Here is a 21,515-nt window from a genome sequence, read left to right on the forward strand (position 1 = left end):
AGCTCACCAGTGCTTTCTTTATTTTTGGATGATGTTACAAACTGTTGATTTTGGAAGTCTAAGGTTTTGGCTATATTTCTGATTGATTTTTCTCATGTTTCAGCCTCATAATGGCTTCTTTGACTTTCATTGATGTCTCTTTGGTCCTCATGTTAACAGACACCAATAGCAAACTCCAAAGGCAAATGCAAATCCAAGAATCAATACTAGACATTGACAGCTCTCTTATGCCTGCACAAATGATGTAACAGAACACACCTGACTAACCAGAAACAATTTTGTTGGTATTTTCAGGTGTCCTGAAATAGGGGGAGTATGTATAAAAAGGGTTGTAATTTCTAAATGATGAAGCCCATCTGAAAAAAAACATTGAATTAAAGCTGAGAATCTCTACTTTAACATCATAGTAATTGTTTGACTTCAAATCCAAACTGTTGGAGTATAGAGATAAAATAAGACAAAATGCTTCCTCTTTCCAATACTTATGGAGGGCACTGTATACTAATCTAGGCTAATTTACATAGACTGATCTACATACAGTAAAGTGGTCTAGACTGGTCTAGACTGATCTTCATTGACTTATCTAGACTGATTTGAATTGACTGATCTATACTGAACTACATGGACTGGTCTATACTGAACTACATAGACTTTGTACTGAACTACATTGACTGATCTATACTGAACTACATTGACTGGTCTATACTGAACTACCTAGACTGGTCTATACTGAACTACATAGACTGGTCTGCATAGACTGTTTTAGCCCGGTTTAGGTAGATGATGAAGACTGATCTAGAAGATTGGGGAGCTTGGGGAGATTGGGGAGCTTCACACTGTTCTTTTTAGCTGAATACACAACAATCCAACTCAATTTTGTCAGGTTCGCTGCAAAAGCAATTGTCTACAAACTAATAACACTTTTGTCAATAATTGAGAGAAACCTTGTATATTTTGGATGTTACTGTATGTCTATTGACTTATGACTTATAGTACAGACTGTTCAGAAGGAGGAAATCAAATGTGATGCCTTTTTCTTCATTAAACTGATGTCCTTGCAGCATGTAAATATTACCCTTAGCAACACTCCTACCAGGGGAAAAAGTAGAATTAATTTACTCTCAAACTGGGCAGAAGACCAACCAATCATTCCTCCAAAAGAATAACTTTAGTTTTTTGTTTACTTTTTCCTTGTAGATATTTAGACGTTTGTAATCCAAGATGTCTCTGAAGGTTCAGACCAGCAACGTGACCAACAAGAATGACCCGAAGTCCATCAACTCACGCGTGTTCATCGGCAACCTCAACACGGCGGTGGTGAAGAAGTCAGATGTGGAGACCATCTTCTCCAAGTATGGCCGCGTGTTGGGCTGCTCCGTGCACAAAGGCTTCGCCTTCGTCCAGTACGCCAGTGAGAGACACGCCCGCGGAGCTGTCATAGGGGAGAACGGGCGGGTGTTGGCAGGACAGACCCTGGGTGAGTTAAGCTTATGTCAAGTTATGTCAGCCTATGTCATCATAGATGTAACAGAGGTGATAAGAGAGATCCCAAGATGCTTCACCTTTTAATGACTTGATTCACTTTAACAGCTCATATACTTGAGCTAAATGAAATCCAATCGATTGAACGCCCTTGACCTATCGGTTGAACTCCCATATTACATGTACATGCCAGCAACCATGGCTACAGGCTTGTTTATTTTGGTTCTGCACGTATCTCACACACACTCTCGCTACTCTCTGTAGGCCTTATCAGCTTTTGAAGAGTGGGGCTTGTTATCAGAGCATTGATCTCCATGGCAGTCAGAGATTAACTTGCGTACTGTGTGGTTAACCACAGAGGAATAACGTTAGCATAGCTCTGATGGCAGTAGGGGCTTCATTTAACACACTACTACTAGAACAGCTTCAACCCCCATTACACACAGAACCATGGTTGAAATCTTGACAGTGGCAGGGAGGGGTCTCTGGGAATGGAGGAAAAGAGAGATTATTGAGATTACATTGAGATTATTGTCAAACCAGGGATATGGTGATGATGCTGATGATGACCCTGGTATTTTTCAGTAATTTGTATGATTATTTCAGTGTTGTCTCGCGGGGCCAGACATGTTGCCTCCCACAAATTACATATACTCCGGCATAACATCTGGAGGGTTATTGTTTTCCAACACCTATAGACAGACTGCACGTGCTATAGAGATTTATTTTGATGTGTAGAGAGTGCAATTTACACCTTCAACTTTTGATTTGTTGGTAGAGGTATCTGTCTGTAAAAGAAGAAGCTGGACCAATTATTTCCAGATGTACCGCATTAGCTGGTACAGATGGCTCAAGACTAATTTCCGTGGCTCTTTGGAAGCCTCTCATTATGATATTGCACACAACAATTTAACTACTATTTTTTACTTTTACCAGTACCATGTTACCATAGTCAACATTAAAATTTATATTTAAGAAACAGTCAATCGTTTACATCCTATTTCACTAAACTGCATGTTTAGTAGTGCCTGGCTTCTGATAATTGACTTACCAGTCGTTTGGTCAGCAGTCCTTCTCCTCAGGCTATGCAACTAAATATCGCTCCTTTACCATAATGAAGCAGCTGTGCAAAGACAAACCAAACAATGTTTTCCATTTCCACTGTGTCCTCTAGAATTAGAGCCATAGGTTGATAAGCTGTGGGGTGTGCCGTAACCACGGTGACTTCCTGCCTCTCTGCCCTTCATGTAGATAAATGAGCGGGCAAGGGCTGGGGGCCGGGGGCATGGCCAGGGGAGGGGCATTGCCAGGTGGGTAACCTGCAACCTGCACTTCCTCACAGGGAAGATCAGGGGGCTTAACACGCTCACTCAGCCATGCCAACTCCGCTTTCACAGACCCTCTACTGGCTGACTGAGATACTTACTCACATACCAACACATACACACAATTGTGTACACAAATATCTCTCACCCATACATAGGTTAACACACACACACACACACACACACACACACACACACACACACACACACACACACACACACACACACATATGCTTGTGCACACATGCTCAGCTTTTTCACTTAACGTTCAAGTTATCAGGCTTTCACACTCTCTCTCACTCATACATACATAAACACACACACACACACACACACACACACACATATTGGCACATATACACACACACAAGCACACACACATGCTCAGCCTTTTCACTTAACGGTCAAGTTAACAGGCTTTCACTGTGGAGTCCCCATTCCCCCAGCTCCACCAGCCCCAGTCCTTATCTTCCACGTGGGTCGGGCCCAGATAGCAGAGTCAGGAGACCTGCTGGTGCTCTCATATATACACCACTGAGCTTCATTCAGCATGGACTGACAGTCTACAGCAGCCAGAGAGACTGACAGACAGGCGCTGAGAGGACTGCTGGCATATCATCAGCTACAATGCTTTGGAGAGAGAGAGAGGCAAAGCATGGCTAAACACCTCCCTCTAGTGGAGAGGAATCTCTGCTGCATCTGGCTGCACACACTTCAGGGTTTATTGCAGCCCAGATAAAGCAAGCCTTAGTCCTTTTTTGGTTTTATTCCTATCTCTGTTAACCTTCTTCACTAACATCCTTCTCTCTCTCTCTCTCTCTCTCTCTCTCTCTCTCTCTCTCTCTCTCTCTCTCTCTCTCTCTCTCTCTCTCTCTCTCTCCTTACCTTAGACATCAACATGGCTGGAGAGCCCAAGCCTAACAGACCCAAAGGGTTGAAGAGGTCTGCTGCAGCTCTCTACAGGTCATTTAACATGGGGTTGAGGGCTTCTGATAGAACTGGTGGATAGAACTGGACTGATAGAAGTGGACAGGATAGAATCGTCATGCCGTGGCCTAGGTGACAATTTAAACGATAAAAAAGATAGATATTTAATCTAATCTAATCCTTGTATTACAAATAAAGACATAACCACCCATACATATTGTTACATTTCAATGCAATTACAAACCTTTCCATATCATCAAATAAACTACAAAAAGAAACAAGACAGACATTTATAGGGAATAAAATGACTGAGATTATCTGTGCAATGGCACAGGGAAACTGCCAGCAGATTGATGCAAAATGTAACCTCAGAACTGTATAATGTACTGTATAACTGTTCTGTATAATGTAGCCTCATTGAGTGTTTGGTTTGTCTTCTAGTGGGTATGAATTTGATTATGACTACTACAGAGATGACTTCTATGACAGGTGAGTGGATTACCTGACCAGGAAGCTCTGCTTCTGGCATACATTCACAGTCGCCAAAGCCTACTTTAGCTCAGAACCAATGAAAGAATGGAAGGTTCCAATCCAGATTACCAAATACAGTAAATAAAAACAAAACATATATATACATATTTGTCGACTTCATTAAGAATTCCTGCCCTAAAGCAGCCTACTACTGGATCAACAAAAGTTGTGTCAGATTGTCTTTCTTAATTATGCCACAATTGGTTTCATCATTGCCAGCGCAAAGATAATCGCAAATCTAATCTAGTTGTGGCCATAACTGGGGCCCGTTAAATCGGCCCCTAACAGTTTCCAGTTGCACCCTCAAGAAGTGCTTTTGAAAGGTCAAGGGAAGTTTTGCCATGGGAGAGAGGCGTCCCTTTCTTCTCTAATGCTCATGACTGGACGGCATCCAAAGCATTTCCCATAAATGTACGCTCACCCAGCTGTTAGCCCGAGAATCTTGTTTCACAAGAAGACCTGAAAAGCAAACTTTTCAGTGGCTACGAAACCCTGCTGCTTTCTCTCTGTTGGACGTCTCTGTTTGCAGATGTTTGAACATAATATCCACACGAGGAACACATTTCAACCATCCAGAGCAGTTTATTTTTATATATATATATGTATATATATATATATATATATGTGTATATATATATATATATATATATCCCTGTGATGTCGATGCCTTGAGTTACAGCTGACAGACGCTGCCGCCGACTGGGATCAATATATTACAGAGAGAGAGATACCCAATCATTTAATCTCCCTCTTCTTTCATGTGATCTCCAAACCTCAAACCTTTAGGGAGAAGCTGACGCAACTAGTGAGAACCTGCTCTCTTGTCTGGTGCTAGCTTTGAAGCCATGCCCTTGCACTTCATTTATAATACAACCAGCAGAAATCTCACTGTGGAATGCAACCTCTTCAAATCCTTGGAAATTAGCCTTTGTTCGTAATGCCTAATAATTATTATCATGCTAATGATAGTAATGACAAGAATGATGAGAATAATAATGATGAGAATGACCAATTCCATTGGTTAGGCACCTTCTTGAACTTCCAAGATGGCCTTAGAAGAGAAAAGCCAAATGCCGTCTCTGTATTCTGTAATGCTCTACTTACAGTATCTTATTGTAGTCTTTATGGAGAAAGGTTTATTCGGTCACTTAAAGATAGTATTGCTGTGTATTTATGTCCTTGATAGCAATGTTATGTTTATCTCCATCTGAAATATAGTAGATTCCCTGCTTAGTCCCTGGTATAGGATGATGTTGAGAAGTGCAGTGCCTAGTTACTTTGCCCCCAGTTTTCCAACAATATAATGACCCTCAATTTTACCCTCAATTTACCTCTGCATGGTCTCTGAACACATGCAAGGGGCTCTGCTCTGCTCAACACTATTTGCTCCAGCAAATAGTTGTATTAAACAAATACAAAAAGTTTCATTAAATCAAATCAAACTTTATTTATTCTAGCACATTTCGTACACAAATGCAATACAATGTGCTTTACAGGAAGAGTAAGTAAGTAAGTAAGTAAGTAAGTAAGTAAAAACAGAGAAAGAAAATAAAAAGACAATGAGATAAAAACAAAAGAGGATACTAGTAGTCCGGTATGCTGTAAGTATGGACAGTATGGAAGTTCAAACAGTAAAGAGATTATTACACAGTGTCCGTGTTGTAAGTATGACTATAGCTGTTTCTGATTCTTCTTTCTCACACCCACTCCAGGCTGTTTGAGTACAGGGGCAGAGTGTCGCCAGTCCCCCGTGTGGTGCCAGTCAAGCGGCCTCGCGTAGCCATGCCTCTGGTGCGCCGGATCAAGTCTTTGCCCGTAAAACTGTTGGCGCGCTCCTCGGTTCTCCCCAGCGGTGCCATCAAGCAAAAGTGTGAGTTCCCACAGGCTCAGTATCAACCCATCATCACTCAGTGATGCTTGAGACACATTCAGGACTTTAAATATCCAGGATGAACTTAAATTACTTGTACCTCTTTTCAACTAAAACTTTATCTGCTCTAAAGCAATATAATAAATATCAATTTGAACGATTAATGGATTTGATTTGTCAGGGAGAGTGCATTTGTTGTCTTGAGCAATGTCCCGTTTTGATGTTACCATACACAGAAATCTTCTCTTGATTCACATCCCGATATGTTGCAATGAAGGTCTCATATTGAAGTAGCTCTGCTCTCTGTCACTCTCTCTCTCCCTTCCCCCCTCACTCTCTCTCCTCTCTCCCACTCCTCTACACCCCCCTTCTCCTTCTCTCTCTCTCTGTCTCTGATCTCTCAGCAGTGAAATCTAACGAGCTGCAGGCCATTAAATCAGAGCTTACTCAGATCAAGTCCAACATTGACGCCCTCCTGGGCCGGCTGGAGCAGATCACAGAGGACAAACACATCGCTGCTGGTGAGTGTCAGTAAACCTTACCAAGAATACTTCAGAATCGGGAAGAGAATGCTATATTCTGGGGAAATGGTACATAAACAAAGCAGAATAACATGTTATTAACCCAGCATGAAAAACATGACCAAGAGACTGCTACAAGAAGCTTAGTGGATAAGAACAATTGAATGTAATGGTTTATCGTTTAGATATCTCCAGTCTCATAAAATATGTCTTGCCAAGACCAAGACTCTGGCCCTGTTTCAAACCCCTGGGAAAGTATTGTCACTTCCCCTCTCCCACCATCATTTCTCACAATAATGGCTGCATTTCAGTTTCTTTCTGTTAGGTAGATGCTAGTCAGTTTTTTATCAAATCTGAATATTGCATATACAGTGCCTTTCATAAAAGGAAGCATTTTGTCTTCTTTTAACTCTATACTCCCAACAGTTTGGATATGAAATCAAACAATTCCTATGAGGGTAAAGTAGAGATTCTCAGCTTTAAATCAATGGTTTTTTTTTCAGATTGGTTTCACCATTTAGAAATCACTACCCTTTTTATACTGTACATAGTCCCCATATTTCAGGGCACCAAAAGTATTGGAAAATTTGCTTGACAGGTGTTTCTGGTTAGTCAGGTGTGTTCCGCCACATCATTTGTGCAGGCATAAGAGAGCTGTCAATGTCATACGCGAATGTCAATGTCATACGCTTTATCTCCGACATCACTGGGACTGTGACCTCAGACCACACATTTTGGCCAATTGATGGTTTTCAAATAATACTGTCAAGTCCTTGGAAATGAATCAAATAAGCACTACAAGCTCCGGTAACTTTTCAGCCTACCTCAAATCTGTGGACCACTTTCAAATAAATGCAAAGTTGTAAGAAGCAAGACTGATCATTAATCAAATAACCATTACACATTCTGGTAACTTTTCAGTCACACGTTTGAAAATTTTTAATTAATTCACACAAGGGGGTGCACTACATAATTTGTGGGGGACAACATGTTTGCTGTACACTTGTAGGCAACGAATTTAACCATAAGCTGAAGTGTCTATTATATCATAATCTACCTACTCAACAAGCCTACAGTGGTGCGCCAAATTCAACCTTTTATCAATTGCATCAGCTAAATAAATAGGCAATTCTACCAACCATCTTTTTAGTTTGCGCGTAAAGGCTCTAGAAACGGATTTTTTTAATGGGGGCCGAAATTATAAAAGCATTTCTTTAAAAAGCCAAAATCTGGAGTTCTAGAAACAGCAAATTTGCTGGCCCACCACTCGAGGCAGACAACATGGAAAACACAGTGTTAAGCTTTAGAAAAAGTAACTAGAGAGACAATTAAGCTACGTGACTATCCTCAAAAGTTTAATTTTATGTAGCTAAACTGTCTCTCTAGCTACTCTAGTGCAACACCATGTTTTGTGCTGAGCGGGCCAGCAAATTTGCAGTTTCACCAGCTCCGGATTGCGTCATTAAATATCCAGACTGATTGAATGACTGGGGAATTCTTTTCCGGAACCAGCTCTTGACTGAAAATGCATAATGGTACTCTATACCATATTAAAGAAGTGGCTAAAGGTATGGACGTGTATTCCGACATAGTCCGCTATTCGTCCAGTAGTTGCTATATTGCTACTTCATTACTGACTACTCTTCCAGGCCTCGATGTGGCATTCACTTTGAAGTAATTAAACAAGGCTAGCATCATGTCTGTACCTGTAGCCACGGCCTACCTTTAAAAATGCATCCCTACTTCCCCCCCCCCCCCCCCCTTAAGTATTAGCAAGTAAAGTGAAGACAACATTTCCACCTTAATGCTTTCACCAATCCAAGCCTGTCAGGAAGGATGCAAGGAGGACTGCACTTTCAGGCGGCCTTCTGGCATGCATAGCAGATGATGCAGTTTCCCCCTCTCTCCTTATAGCCTCTTTATCCAGTAGGTGGCAGGTCACTATTTTTCCATGCTGTGAGATACCTTTTATGACCTGTGTATTGACCCTCCACAGACTACACAAATATAGCTAGCCTCATGAGGCTGGTGTTACAAAAAGTGCTGAGTCAGTGAGGTGGGATGGTTATATGAGCTGGCAGTCCTACTGTGTTTATGACCCTATAGGCAGGGCCAGCTGTGCTCCTGACTGTTTCTCACACACACACACATACACACACACACACACAGCTCATAAATTCAACTGACTTCACAGTTCCTCCAGGCAGCAGAGGCCAGGTCTCGGATCACTGTTCCCTTCCCAAAATCCCATATAATAGAACAGACCTTGGAACTGAGCTAAGGAGCAAGTTATGCAGGTGGCCTGCATAAGTAATGGGACAGTGAAGCATGTTTTCTTCTTGTGGCTCTATACTCCAAAAGTTAAACAATTACTATGAGGTTAAAGTAGAAATTCTCAGCTTTTATTTGATGGTATTTGTGTACTGTACATATTGATTTCACCATTCAGAAATTACAACACTTTTTTATACATAGTTCCCCTATTTCAGGGCACCAAAGGTTACAGTTGGACAGGGACAGTTGTCTGGGACAGTTGGCTTGACAGGGGTTTCTGTTTAATCAGGTGTGTTCCGTCACATCATTTGTGCAGGCATAAGAGAGCTGTCAATGTCTAGTATTGATTCTAGGCTTTGCGTTTGCCTTTGGAGTATGCTATTGATGTCTGTTAACACAAGCTGTCAATGAAAGTCAAGGAAGCCATTAGCTCTATTATATGCATTATACAATGAAGCATTCCTCTTCAACTGGTTGATCAGTTGCCTGTACTGTAGCTTTGGTTTCCAAATGTCACAGTAGATAGAGCTCAAATAATCCACCACTTAACGTTTATTTAGGTTCATTCATCTTTAAGGCTGGATAAAGAGGACCATGTTTTGGCTATAGGCTGGCCTACTGTCTTCAGCATTAACATTCTCAAGTGAAGTTATGAATGGTGTGTGTGCGATCTTGCTCAGTAGAGGAGCTCCATAGAGAGTGGACACGTACCTCTGCTGCTTCGACCCATTAAATCACATTGCGAAACAGGGGTGGAAAAATAACAAGCCTGATTTGTACACTGAGTGCCTGGTGTTCAAAGTTTCATGACTTTGGCTCGGGAAGTGTTTAATGTGAAACCTACAACATGAGCCCCTGAGGTAGAGGCATGTGGGAGGTCAGTCTGTGGGTAACACAATTGTGCAACAGACCCATTAAACGGACATTAAACAAGCTACAAGAATGGTCATAATTTGGATGTGAAACAAGAAGGATTAAGTGTTGAGTTCATGCTCCCACAGTTCATTTTTAAAATATCGTATAGCCACTTGCTTCATGTACTGAATACAGTAGGTTCAGTATTGGAGACAATTATTTAAGTGTGTGATTATGTCAATGTCTGTATTGTAATCAATCCTTGTCATTTAATGTGTGTGTGCGTGTGTGTGTGTGTGTGTGTGTGTGTGTAGAACTACGGAAGCCAGAGGAGAGTAAGAGCGAGATGTCTCAGGATGAGTCGTGCTCGGACACAGAGGAGCTGGTAGATGATGAGCCTCATAATAGCGAAGTGGAGGAAGGAGAAGACGGCACACAGGACGAGTGTGACGACGACGAGGTTAGTGTGTGTTTGTGTATGCGTGAGTGTGTATATTTGCGGTTTTTAGGTGTGTGTGTGTGTGTGTGTGTGTGTGTGTGGTCATACAAGTGTGTGTGTGTGTGTGTGTGTGTGTGTGTGTGTGTGTGTGTGTGTGTGTGTGTGTGTGTGTGTGTGTGTGTGTGTGTGTGTGTTCTTACGAGTGTGTAAGGGTATGCACAGAGGCAACAGGGGTGTAAAGGTGTTGACATGAGTGTGTGTTTTGGCTTTGGCGTGGTATTGTACTGGCACCTCCAGCTCTCAGACTTCACTCAACCATATGTGCTATCACACAATATTACTTTGTATTCCCTCATTACTCACTTATACTCCCTCATGTGTCTGTTCCCAGGAAAACAACCACCTATCGGAAATGGACTCCATCCTGCAATAAAAGGCAAGTTGTTCTTAATGTTACTGCAGTGGTGCAGGGAAACATTTGCGAGTCACTTTTGATTATTAAACAGTCATGTTCTGGCAGTTCTAACACATTGTATTGTTTTGTGCAAAATGTGTAAATGAATAAATAAATGAATAAATAAATAGTAATGGAGTTGACAGATTTTTTTTGTTATCTCAAGTGGAATAAGGACTCCTCATTCCAATTTTGTAACAACAAAATAACACTCAATTCCATTACTATTATGTAAGGCAATTACGTAACAACATGTTATGTACATTCTTGTTATTAGAGATAAGGAGTGGATACATCAATCAGCTAGCTCACTTGAAAACCTTGAATGGTTGAATTTGCTGGTGGTGTGAACAGGACCAGTGTCTGAATTCAAGATGCGATCAACAAAACTGTCTGTAGGCCCACACAGGGCTCTATTTTCAGCTTGGTCCAAACACATATTGGCAATTTGTGTCGGTGGTAACAGGTGAAAATACCACTGCTCTGTATCGCTGTCTCGCCTGCACTCACATGGGTTGAGTAGTGGGAAATAGAGGTGTGTTCATGACAATAAGCAGGTCAAGTGTCATCATGGGCATTAAAAATAGCACTAATATTTCAGACACACCCCGTAAGCACCACCGCCACCTTTTGACTTGCTGCCCTGCTACAGTGTCTATTACAGGTGTTTAGCAGGAAATTGCTTGCATTAAATCTGACCCATGGAGAAAAAGTTATCAAAATGGTGGATATTATCCTGATTGTTTTCTCTGATCTAGGGTTGAAGGTGAAAAGGCTGAACTTGTCTCATGGGTAGACCTCCTGGGCTGCTGCGATATTTGCAAAGCTTTCACAAGACAAGCATGCCTCCATGTTAGGAATCTGTTCCTGATTAGTCTGTGATACTACCATGTTGTTAGTGAAATGGAGCTCTGTTGTGGCAGCGCTCCCTGTAGCCTCAGAAAATCTCATTTGTTCTGGCTTCTTCTCACAGCAAACAGCCACCACTGGCGGCCTAGGAGGCCAAGCCAAGCGAGCGAAGCACCGGACATTAATTTTCCCAGTTGGTCAAGTTACTTACCAGCTGAGACCTGTGATTATGTATTTATCTTTTTTATTTACTTATTTTATTTAACCTTCATTTTAACAGGTTAGTCTAATTTCGATCAACAATCTCTTTTACAAGTGAGACCTGGCCAAAATAGCAGCACACAAAGTTGCAAACATATTTACACCTTAAAACACAAGCACTTACACACACACACATCCTTAATTTTCCATCATATACTGTTAACCCTAACTTTAAACTCATTTAAAGGGACAAGTTCCTAAAATAGCAAAAGGGGCAGAAAACTGGAAAGCTTTTTCCCCTAGCTCTGTATGGGTCTTAGGCACAGTCAACAGAACACATTCATGTGAGCGCAGGCAATAGTTGTCATTTGACTGCTGGAAAATATAGTTTCACAAGTAAAATGAGAGCTGTCTCAATATGGCCTTATACAGTGCCCTCCATAAGTATTGGATAGAGGAAGCATTTTGTCTTGTTTTAGCTCTATACTCCAACCGTTTGGATTTGAAATCAAACAATTACTATGAGGTTAAAGTAGAGCTAATGTTTTATTATTTCAGATTGGTTTCACCATTTAGAAATGACAACCTTTTTTATACAGACCCCTTAGTTCAGGGGACCAAAAGTATGGGAAAATTGGCTTGACAAGTGTTTCTGGTTAGTCATTGACAGCTCTCTTATGCCTGGTTAGTCAGGTGTGACGGAACACACCTGACTAACCAGGCATAAGAGAGCTGTCAATGTCTAGTGTTTGATTCTAGGCTTTGCATTTACCTTCGGAGTCTGCTATTGGTGTCTGTCAAGATGAGGACCAAAGAGACATCAATGAAAGTCAAGGGAGCCATTATGTAGCTGAAATATGAGAAAAATGTATCAGAAAAAATAGCCAAAACTTTATACTTACCAAAATCAACACATTATAACATCATTCAAAAAATAAATAAAGTAAGCTCAACGATCACAAACGGGCTGGTAGGCCAAGGAAGACTTAAAGTGGATGACTGAAGAATGCTCACCATAATTAAGAAAAAAGCCAAAACAACTGTCCCACAGATCAGGAATACTCTCCAGGGGATAGCCGTGAATGTGTCAGAGAATATGTATAATATAGCTGCAGAATATGTCATAAAGACACCAAATTCATACAATACATGTGAATGAGAGGGTGTGTTGCCTCCGACAGTGATGGGTCTTGGTCGCTGCGTGGTTCAGCTCCCATACCCAAGCCCACCCCAGCGAAGTGAGTGTCAGTGAGTGTGTCAGCAATAAAATGTTTGTGTATTCTGAGAAAAAACAAACCATGACAAACCAAAACCAACCAACTACACCGAAACAAAACAAAGACAAACAAAAGTAAAACAATGTTGTTGTTTTTTTAAAAACCACAGAGGATTACAAACAATTTCAGTCATGTTAATAAAGCAACGAAATGAGAAAAACAAGAGAAACATATGACTTTCCTCTTGGTGCCATGAATTGTATGTGAGGCTGCCAGATTTAGCTAAAGTCCTCAGGTTACCTTGGACAGAACTACTACTCTATGTGATCAAAAATGATTAGTTTTGGGTTTTTTTGTCTCTCTCTTTCCATACTTCTGTCTACTTGCATTTTTATAGCACGACAGGTACTTATTAAGTTGTACAAACATAACCACCCCTTCCACCCCCCACCCCAACAGAGGAACATAAATCAAAGAAAAACAGAAAGCAATTGCAAATAATATGTATGAAATAAGGGTTAGGGTTAGGGTTAGAAAAAGAAAGAAAAAGACAAAAATGGATAAAAACGTGAGATAAACATAATAAACATTATACATAGACACTTCACAAAGCCAGGGTCATCCCTTAGTATTAGTAGGGTAGCTAGGATCAGGGTGTCAGGAACAGCCCAAGGCCTATGTCATTAGAGGGGTGAATTGGTCACCACTGAAGGGTTGCCAGATAGAGAAGAACTTCTCTGAGTGACCTCTCCTGGAGCATCTGATCTTTTCCAGGTGAAGGAAGCTCATAACATCCCTAACCTAGTGTATATGGAAAGGCGGGGAAGCGCTCTTCCAATTGAGGAGGATAAGGCATTTAGCTAGAAGTGTGGAGAAGGCCAATGCATTACCCTGTTGTGATGTGATAGGGACATCTTTTGGAGATAGCTGCTCTGTTTGGTCTAAGTGACACGGTTCTATGGTTCTGCCCAGAGCCTCAGAGAATGAATCAAAAACAGTTTGCCAGAAGGTGGTCAAGGCCGGGCATAGCCAGAACATACAGTTAGGTCCGTAAATATTTGGACTCTGACACAATTTTCATAATTTTGGCTCAGTACGCCACCACAATGGATTTGAAATGAAACAATCGAGATGCAATTGAAGAGCAGACTTTCAGCTTTAATTCAATGGGTTGAACAAAAATATTGTAGGAAATGTTTAGGAATTGCAACCATTTTTATACCCTATTTTCAGGGGCTCAAATGTAATTGGACAAATTAACATGTTCATTTTTAATACTTTGTCGAGAATCCTTTGCAGGCAATGACTGCCTGAAGTCTGGAACCCATGGACATCACCAAATGCTGGGTTTCCTCCTTTGTGATGCTTTGCCATGCCTTTACTGGAGCCTTTAGTTTTGTCTTCAGCAAGTGAAATGCATGCTTGATCGGGTTGAGATCAGGTGATTGACTCGGCCATTGCAGAATAGTCCACTTCTTTGCCTCAAAAAAGTCTTGGGTTGCTTTCGCAGTATGTTTTGAGTCATTGTCCATCTGTCCTGTGAAGCGTTGTCCAATCAACTTTGCTGAATTTGGCTGAATCTGAGCAGACCCCTAAACACTGCAGACTTCTGTCTTCTGTCTTCTGTCACATCATCAATAAACACTAGTGACCATTGGAAGCCATGTATGCCCATGCCATCACACTGTCTCCACTGTGTTTTATAGATGATGTGGTATGCTTCGGATCATGAGCCGTTCCAAGCCTTCTCTATACTTTTTTCTTCTCATTATTCTGGTACATTATACTGATCTTAGTTTCATCTGTCCAAAGAATGCTGTTCCAGAACTGGGCTGGCTTTTTTAGATGTTTTTTGGCAAAGTCTAATCTGGCCTTTCTATTCTTGAGGTTTATGAAGGGTTTGCACCTTGTGGTGAACCCTCTGTATTTGCTCTTGTGAAGTCTTCTCTTGATGGTAGACTTGGATAATGATATGCCTACCTCCTGGAGAGTGTTCTTCACTTGGCTGGATGTTGTGAAGGGTTTTTTCTTCACCAGGTGAAGCATCCTGCGATCATCCACCACTGTCGTCTTCCGTGGACGTCCAGGCCTTTTTGTGTTGCCGAGCTCACCAGTGCGTTCTTTTTTTCTCCAAATGTACCAAACTGTTGATTTGGCCACTCCTAATATTGCCGCTATCTCTCTGATGTCTTTTTTTTTTTTTTTGCAGCCTAAGGATGGCCTGCTTCACTTCCATTGAGAGCTCCTTTGACCACATGTTTTGCGTTCACAGCAACAGCTTCCAAATGCAAATGCCACACTCGGAATCAACTCAGACCTTTTACCTGCTTAATTGATAAAGAAATAACGAAGGAATAGCCACACCTGTCCATGAAACAGCTTTTGAGTCAATTGTCCAATTACCTTTGGTCTCTTGAAAAAGAGGGGGCTACATATTAAAGAGCTGTAATTCCTAAACCCTTCCCCTAATTTGGATGTGAATACATATAAATTAAAGCTGAGAGTCTGCACTTTTTTTTCACCTTATATAACTGTAACTTGAATATGTTTTGGTAAACTGCTAAAATAAAAAAAATTGTGTCAGAGTCCAAATATATATGGACTTAACTGTATGTATCAGGGATGCAGGGGCCTTTCAACATCTGTCGCATAGGGGGTTAATGTCTGGTTTAATTTTGGATAATTTGACCTTGGTCCAATATAACCACTAGTTATCCTCAAAAAGGATGGTCAGGTTACAGTTTGCTGAAAAGTACCTACAAATTCTGTAGAGGTCTGGAAAATGGTCAAACGGGAAAACAGATAAGACGAATATTATCATGGACCTGAGTGATTGCAAGAGGAAAGTTTGGAGAAAAAAGGATTTGCCCAAGATTTACAGCATACCACCTCATCTGTGAAACATGTTGGAGGGGGTGCTGTGGATGGGTTGGGCATGTATAGCTGCCACAAGAACTGGCTAACTTGCCTTAACTGATGATGTAACTGTTGAGGGCAGGAGCAGTATGCATTCTGAAGTGTACAGAAACATCTTGTCCACTTGAGTACAAGCAAATGCCTCCAAATGATGGCACTTCATCATATAGTAAGACAATGACTCAAAACACACTGCCATAGCAACTAGGGAGTTTTTCAGGGTCAAAAAGTGTAACATTCTTGACTGGCCAAGTCAATCTTCCAATTGAACATTTCCTGATAATAAGATTTTAGGCAAAAACTGAAGATGGTTGCTGTACAGGACTGGCAGAGCAACACCAGAGAACATACTCAGCGTCAGGTGGGGTCAATGGGTCGCAGACTTCAGGCAGTTATTGTATGCAATGGATTGTCGACCAAATACTTAATATTAGTACCTTATTTGGAAATTATAGGATTTTTCCTATACTTTTGGAGCCCTGAATTACGGGGGGGTATGTTTTTAAAATGTTGTACTTTCTAAATGGTGAACCCAATCTGAAAGAAAACAACATTGAAATAAATCTGAGAATACTTTGACCCAATAGTAATTGTTTAATTTCAAATCCAAACTGTTGGGAGTATAGAGCTAAAAGAACACAAAACACTTCCACTTTCCAATACTTATGGGAGGGCACTGTATTTCTCTTGACACATTATCTATTTTCTTGTGCCAAACCGTCTACCTGCATCCTAGAGTCTCTTGCTCTCTCTCTCAACCATTACCATAATAAAACCATGGAAGGGCAAAGACGTATGAATGGCAAAATATATACTTCCGACATTGCCATCTATAGGCCAGTGATTGTCATTTCTGTCCACCGCTACAGACAGATTGGCAACAGACAGATGTTCATTGAAATAACAATTGGCAAGGTATGCAAATTTCATGGTATAAAGTGTGGTCACAGATTGGTCTACTACAGCCTTGATTTTAAAGATAACATTTCTATAACATTTGGCCCAGTAGTTTTGGAGGAGTACATTTTGGCTCAAACATCAGTTTTTGGACTAAACAGAGTGAACTAACTTCAGATTATGATATGTTGTCTGATATGTTGCAGTGTATGAGAGTTGTATTGAGGATTGAGGGACATTATGTGAACATTTCAGATGTCCATTATGAATCATTATGAATTTTAACGAATATTTGAAGTTTGGAATTTGATTATTTCAGTATAGCGCCACCATGTGGCCAATTGATTTGACTTTGCTATGGCCTTATTTTTTCAATGGTATATACTTGCCTGCCAGCGGTTGCTGAGAGAGTAATAATAATATATAATAATAATAATGATAATACTACTACTACTACTACTACTACTACTACTACTACTAATAATAATAATAATAATAATAATAATGCATAAAAAAACAATAGGGGCCTTTGCTCCTTTGAGCTTGGATCCCTAATAATAATAATGCATTTTATTTGTATAGCGCTTCTATCACATACCCAGAGCACTTCACAGGTCAACCAAAGCCCAGAACAGAGGCAACATTAAAAGCCTACCTAAACAGGTGGGTCTTAAGCCGTGTCTTAAAATGTCCAGACTGTCAGAGGCTCTAACTGGAGGACAGAGCATTCCAGAGGCAGGGTGCAGCAGAGGAGAAGGCCCAGTCACCCATGGTCTTTAGTTTGGTTTTGGTGACCAGAAGATGACCAGAGTCTGAAGATCAGAAGGAGCAGAAGGGACAGAAGGGTGTGAGGAGTTGTGTCAGAGGCATGTAGGGCTTTATAGGGGAGGAGGAAGTTCTTTGAAGTTGGTCCTCTATCTGACATCCTTCTTAGCTTCTTCACTGAGGTCAGTACACCACTCTCACTACTGGGTGACTTCAACATCCAGTCAGAGAAGCTTCACTCGTCTGGAGGACTTGACCGTCTCTCCTCCTTCGGCCTTACCCTGTCCCACTCTCCTCCGACTCATAAGGCGGGCAATCAGCTCGACCTTGTCTTCACCAGATCCTCCCATACCTCCACATCTTCCTCTACAACATCAGAAGGATACATCCATTCCTCACCAGAGAAGCAGCACAACTCTTGGTCCAGACACTGGTGATCTCTCGCCTTGACTACTGCAACGCACTCTTGGCCGGGCTCCCCGCCTCCCTACTTGCAAGCAATGGTCAGCCCCCAAACCCCTGCCCTATCACTCCGCTCTTCCACCTCAGCTGGCCGCCTGGCACCGCCGCCTCTACGTGGATGCAGCAGCCGTGCTACTCGGTCACGGCTTTTCACTGTCCTGACGCCCCGTTGGTGGAATGAGCTTACCACTGCTGTCAGGACTGCAGAGTCACTACCTATCTTCCGCCGTAGATTGAAGACCCATCTCTTCAGGCAACATCTTAACTGTCCCTCCTAAAGACCTCTTCATTCCCACTACCCACCTGTACAGTTTCTCTACTGTAAAGAAATTTATAATAAAAAATGGTAATTCTTCCTTCTTCTACCATTTTGACTGCCAATAGCCCCTGGTCCTAGCATAGATTACTTTTTCTTATGATGACTGATGGATAGATGATTCACTTACTTAGACAAATGTATTTGTTGTAAGTCGCTTTGGATAAAGGCGTCTGCTAAATGCCATAAATGTAAATGTAATGTAAATGACGGGGAGCCTGGAAGAACAGAGGTAATGTGATGGCAGGAGGGGGTTGATGTGAGGAGACAGGCTGCAGAGTTCTGGACATGCTGTAGTCTGTTGACTAAGTGGAATCTAAATCTGCTTATGGGTTAATAGTACCTACGTTTTGTTTTTTTAATTTGGATCCCCGTTAGTTTATACTGTGCACTCCATAAGTTTTTGGACAGTGAAGCTGAAATTGGGTATGACTATGTCTTACAGCAACATGGATTTGAGAACAAATGATGAATATGATGCAAAGGACATAATGTAAAACAATCCAGAAGTGGAAGCCAAACAGACACTCAATGGGGCCATGTAAAACAAACAAAAGATTGGAGCGGCCAAAAATACGATGTAAGGTGTTTTAATAGGTGGTACACGTCTGGCACAGAGACTCAAACCCATTATAACCCAGTCACAGAGCAACAATTAAGGGTAAACAGCAAAAGCACACATACAATGTCACATTTTATTTGAGGGTATTTTCAAACACAATTGTTTCACTATGCATTGTATAAATAAATGTTCTTTATATATTAAGTCCTGCAATTCGCATTGTCCGTGTTTAGTGATTAGGCTCATTTTAAGTTGTTGCATTTATTTCCGGTGTGCTGCTGTGCTTGACTGAGTACTGTCATCACATCAACACACATGTTCTGGAAAGAAATTTGTAGTTCACTTCAATAAGCAGATGCTGTGTGTCTGTCCACTGTTACATTCCAGAAAGGATCCAACAGGATTGTGATAATTGAATCAGTTGAAAAATATCAATATTGCAACATGCATGACGAATACAGTACTTGATCACTTGCTTTATGAAACTGATTTGAATGATTAGACAAAGAGTGGGTTTTTGTATCACTCTTGCTCTGTGTAATATGTATTTGATAGTAAACACAGCAGTTTTCACAGCAGAAACAGGTATTTACTGTTGTGATGAAATACCTAAAAATAAAAATATTTTTTAAAACAAATAACTGGAATAATGTGCTAGACTATCTTTATTTCTTGAGATAGACTCTATTCTTGCTTGGCTGTGGAGTGGAATTTCGCCCCCTTTTGTTGTCTCAGAAGTGAAGGAGAAAATATGTCATGTCTATTCAGCTTTAAAAGCAATTGAGGGAAAATAAAACCACATGTGAGGATTGCCAGTAATCCAGACCAGATTGGGTTTTTTTCTCTCTCTCTCATGCTCTAGTGTTCTTCCTTCTTAATGCTGCTCTTCCTTTTCTTGTTCAGTCAGCGGGGAGCTGGAAAAGACTGTCGACTGGAAACTGTTTTAGCACCACAGACTCTACAGGAAGGCTCTCAAACCACGGGGTGCCCTCAAACCCCTCAACGCCATCCACAGCTAAGACAGACAGCTCAACAGTCAATGGAGGGGCGGAGTCGCCCATGCAAACTGAGATCTCAAAAACACCACTCCTCCTCTTCTGACTGACACACCAGCCAATTAATACAGGAATCAAGGACCATTAAATTGTTCTCTAACCATGGGGTTCCCACCATCCAAACAAACAGAACATTTCAAACTGAGGAATGCCATATTGAAAAAAAGGACTGATGTTTTATACTGTATGCTACAGAAATGACTATTTATCACTGCTCCTTGTCCAGTCTCTATCCCCCTCCTCCCCTGTTTTTTTCATCAGTCTTTTGTGTTTTTCCAATGTTCTGTTGTCTTATTTATATGCAGATCTTGAATAGATTCAACTGTTATTTTTAATTACTTGTGCATATTCCTCTGCTTGCACTTTCGAGGCTGCAAGAGATGTAAATAAAACTATGTGAACTTGTGACTGGGGCTTGTTGCTTAACTACAGGTGCACATTATCACTGAGAATGTCTCAACTGCAGAGCCAATATAAGAAAGGGAATGTCTACTCTCTGCTCTTTAGTGTGATGTTGAGCTAATGAGCCAATGATAAAACAAATCCAATGCTAATGCTTCAAACAAAATAGTCTTGTTAGGTGAACCCACACACATATTGTATACAATATTGGTTTGGCTTTCATAAAGCTATATAACAGAGTAACCAAGCTAATTTCCATGAACACAAATTCAGAAAAATTTATAGATTTCTTGGTTTGTGATGAAAGGGTTAATTCTAAGTAAAAGTAGTTGTGCAGCTTCAAATCTAGTTTGATTTGTGTTTCAGAAAATTCTAAATGCTTACGCAAGTTCGTCTGGTAACTCATTTATCATCCCTAGATATCCTGAATGGGTGTTTTTTTCCAAGTATTTATTTTATTTTTTATTTAACCTTTACTTAACCAGGAAAAGCCCACTGAGACACAAAGTATCTTTTCCAAGGACCTGGCCAAGACCTGGCCAAAGCAGCAACAACAACATGATCCAGCTTACTGAAAACATTTCACTCTTTTTTGCACCAGAGTTTTAAACTCATTTAGGGGCACTAATACATCTAGGTGAAGCATACCTTACAGACTATTCCATGCCCCTGGTGCACAATATGAAAAAGCAGTCTTGCCTAACTCAGTAATGGCCCTGGGGACTTTAAGTAGCCGCCATCTAGTTGACCGCATCTGGTAAATGCTTGTGGTGAAAGAGAGCAGGCTACAGAGGTATAGGCATTTTGTCACAGAAGACGTAATGATCATTGGCTTTTTTTTACCTGAACTACTTTAAAGGGAATAAGACAATGCCTAGCACTAAAGGATGAGGAGTGGATCCTATTTAAAACAGTTTCATGTTTCCCCGTCAAATTCTTCCCCCAGATCGTTCTCCCATAATTCCTTAAAAGGAGTTGGTGGGTTCTGGAGATTATTGATGATTTTGTATATAATTGAGATTGCACCCTTTGGAAGCTTGTTAAAGCTTCCAAAGGTCTTTTTTTTGCGTACAAAATCCCTAACTTGGAGATAGCGGAAAAATTTAGATGTGGGTAATTTAAACTTGTCTTGTAGCTGGGCAAATGAGCCAAAAGGTGCCATCAATATATAATTGGGATAAAGATGATAGCCCTG

At 40.9% G+C, this 21,515-nt stretch overlaps 1 protein-coding gene across 1 annotated transcript; it reads left to right on the forward strand.

Annotated features, from left to right (window-relative positions):
- Window positions 1–1,221: 1,221 nt before the first annotated feature.
- Window positions 1,222–10,657, forward strand: raly (RALY heterogeneous nuclear ribonucleoprotein; the record flags this gene model as incomplete). Its single annotated transcript, XM_083669324.1, has 7 exons — window positions 1,222–1,477; window positions 3,698–3,770; window positions 4,176–4,223; window positions 5,978–6,135; window positions 6,540–6,656; window positions 10,100–10,245; window positions 10,616–10,657. The coding sequence occupies 7 exons, from the start codon at window positions 1,222–1,224 to the stop codon at window positions 10,655–10,657; spliced, it is 840 nt and encodes a 279-aa protein (XP_083525450.1).
- Between the last annotated feature and the right edge of the window lie 10,858 nt (window positions 10,658–21,515).

Source organism: Argentina silus (genome assembly GCF_951799395.1).
Source record: "Argentina silus genome assembly, chromosome: 4".
NCBI classification, from domain to species: Eukaryota; Metazoa; Chordata; class Actinopteri; order Argentiniformes; family Argentinidae; genus Argentina; species Argentina silus.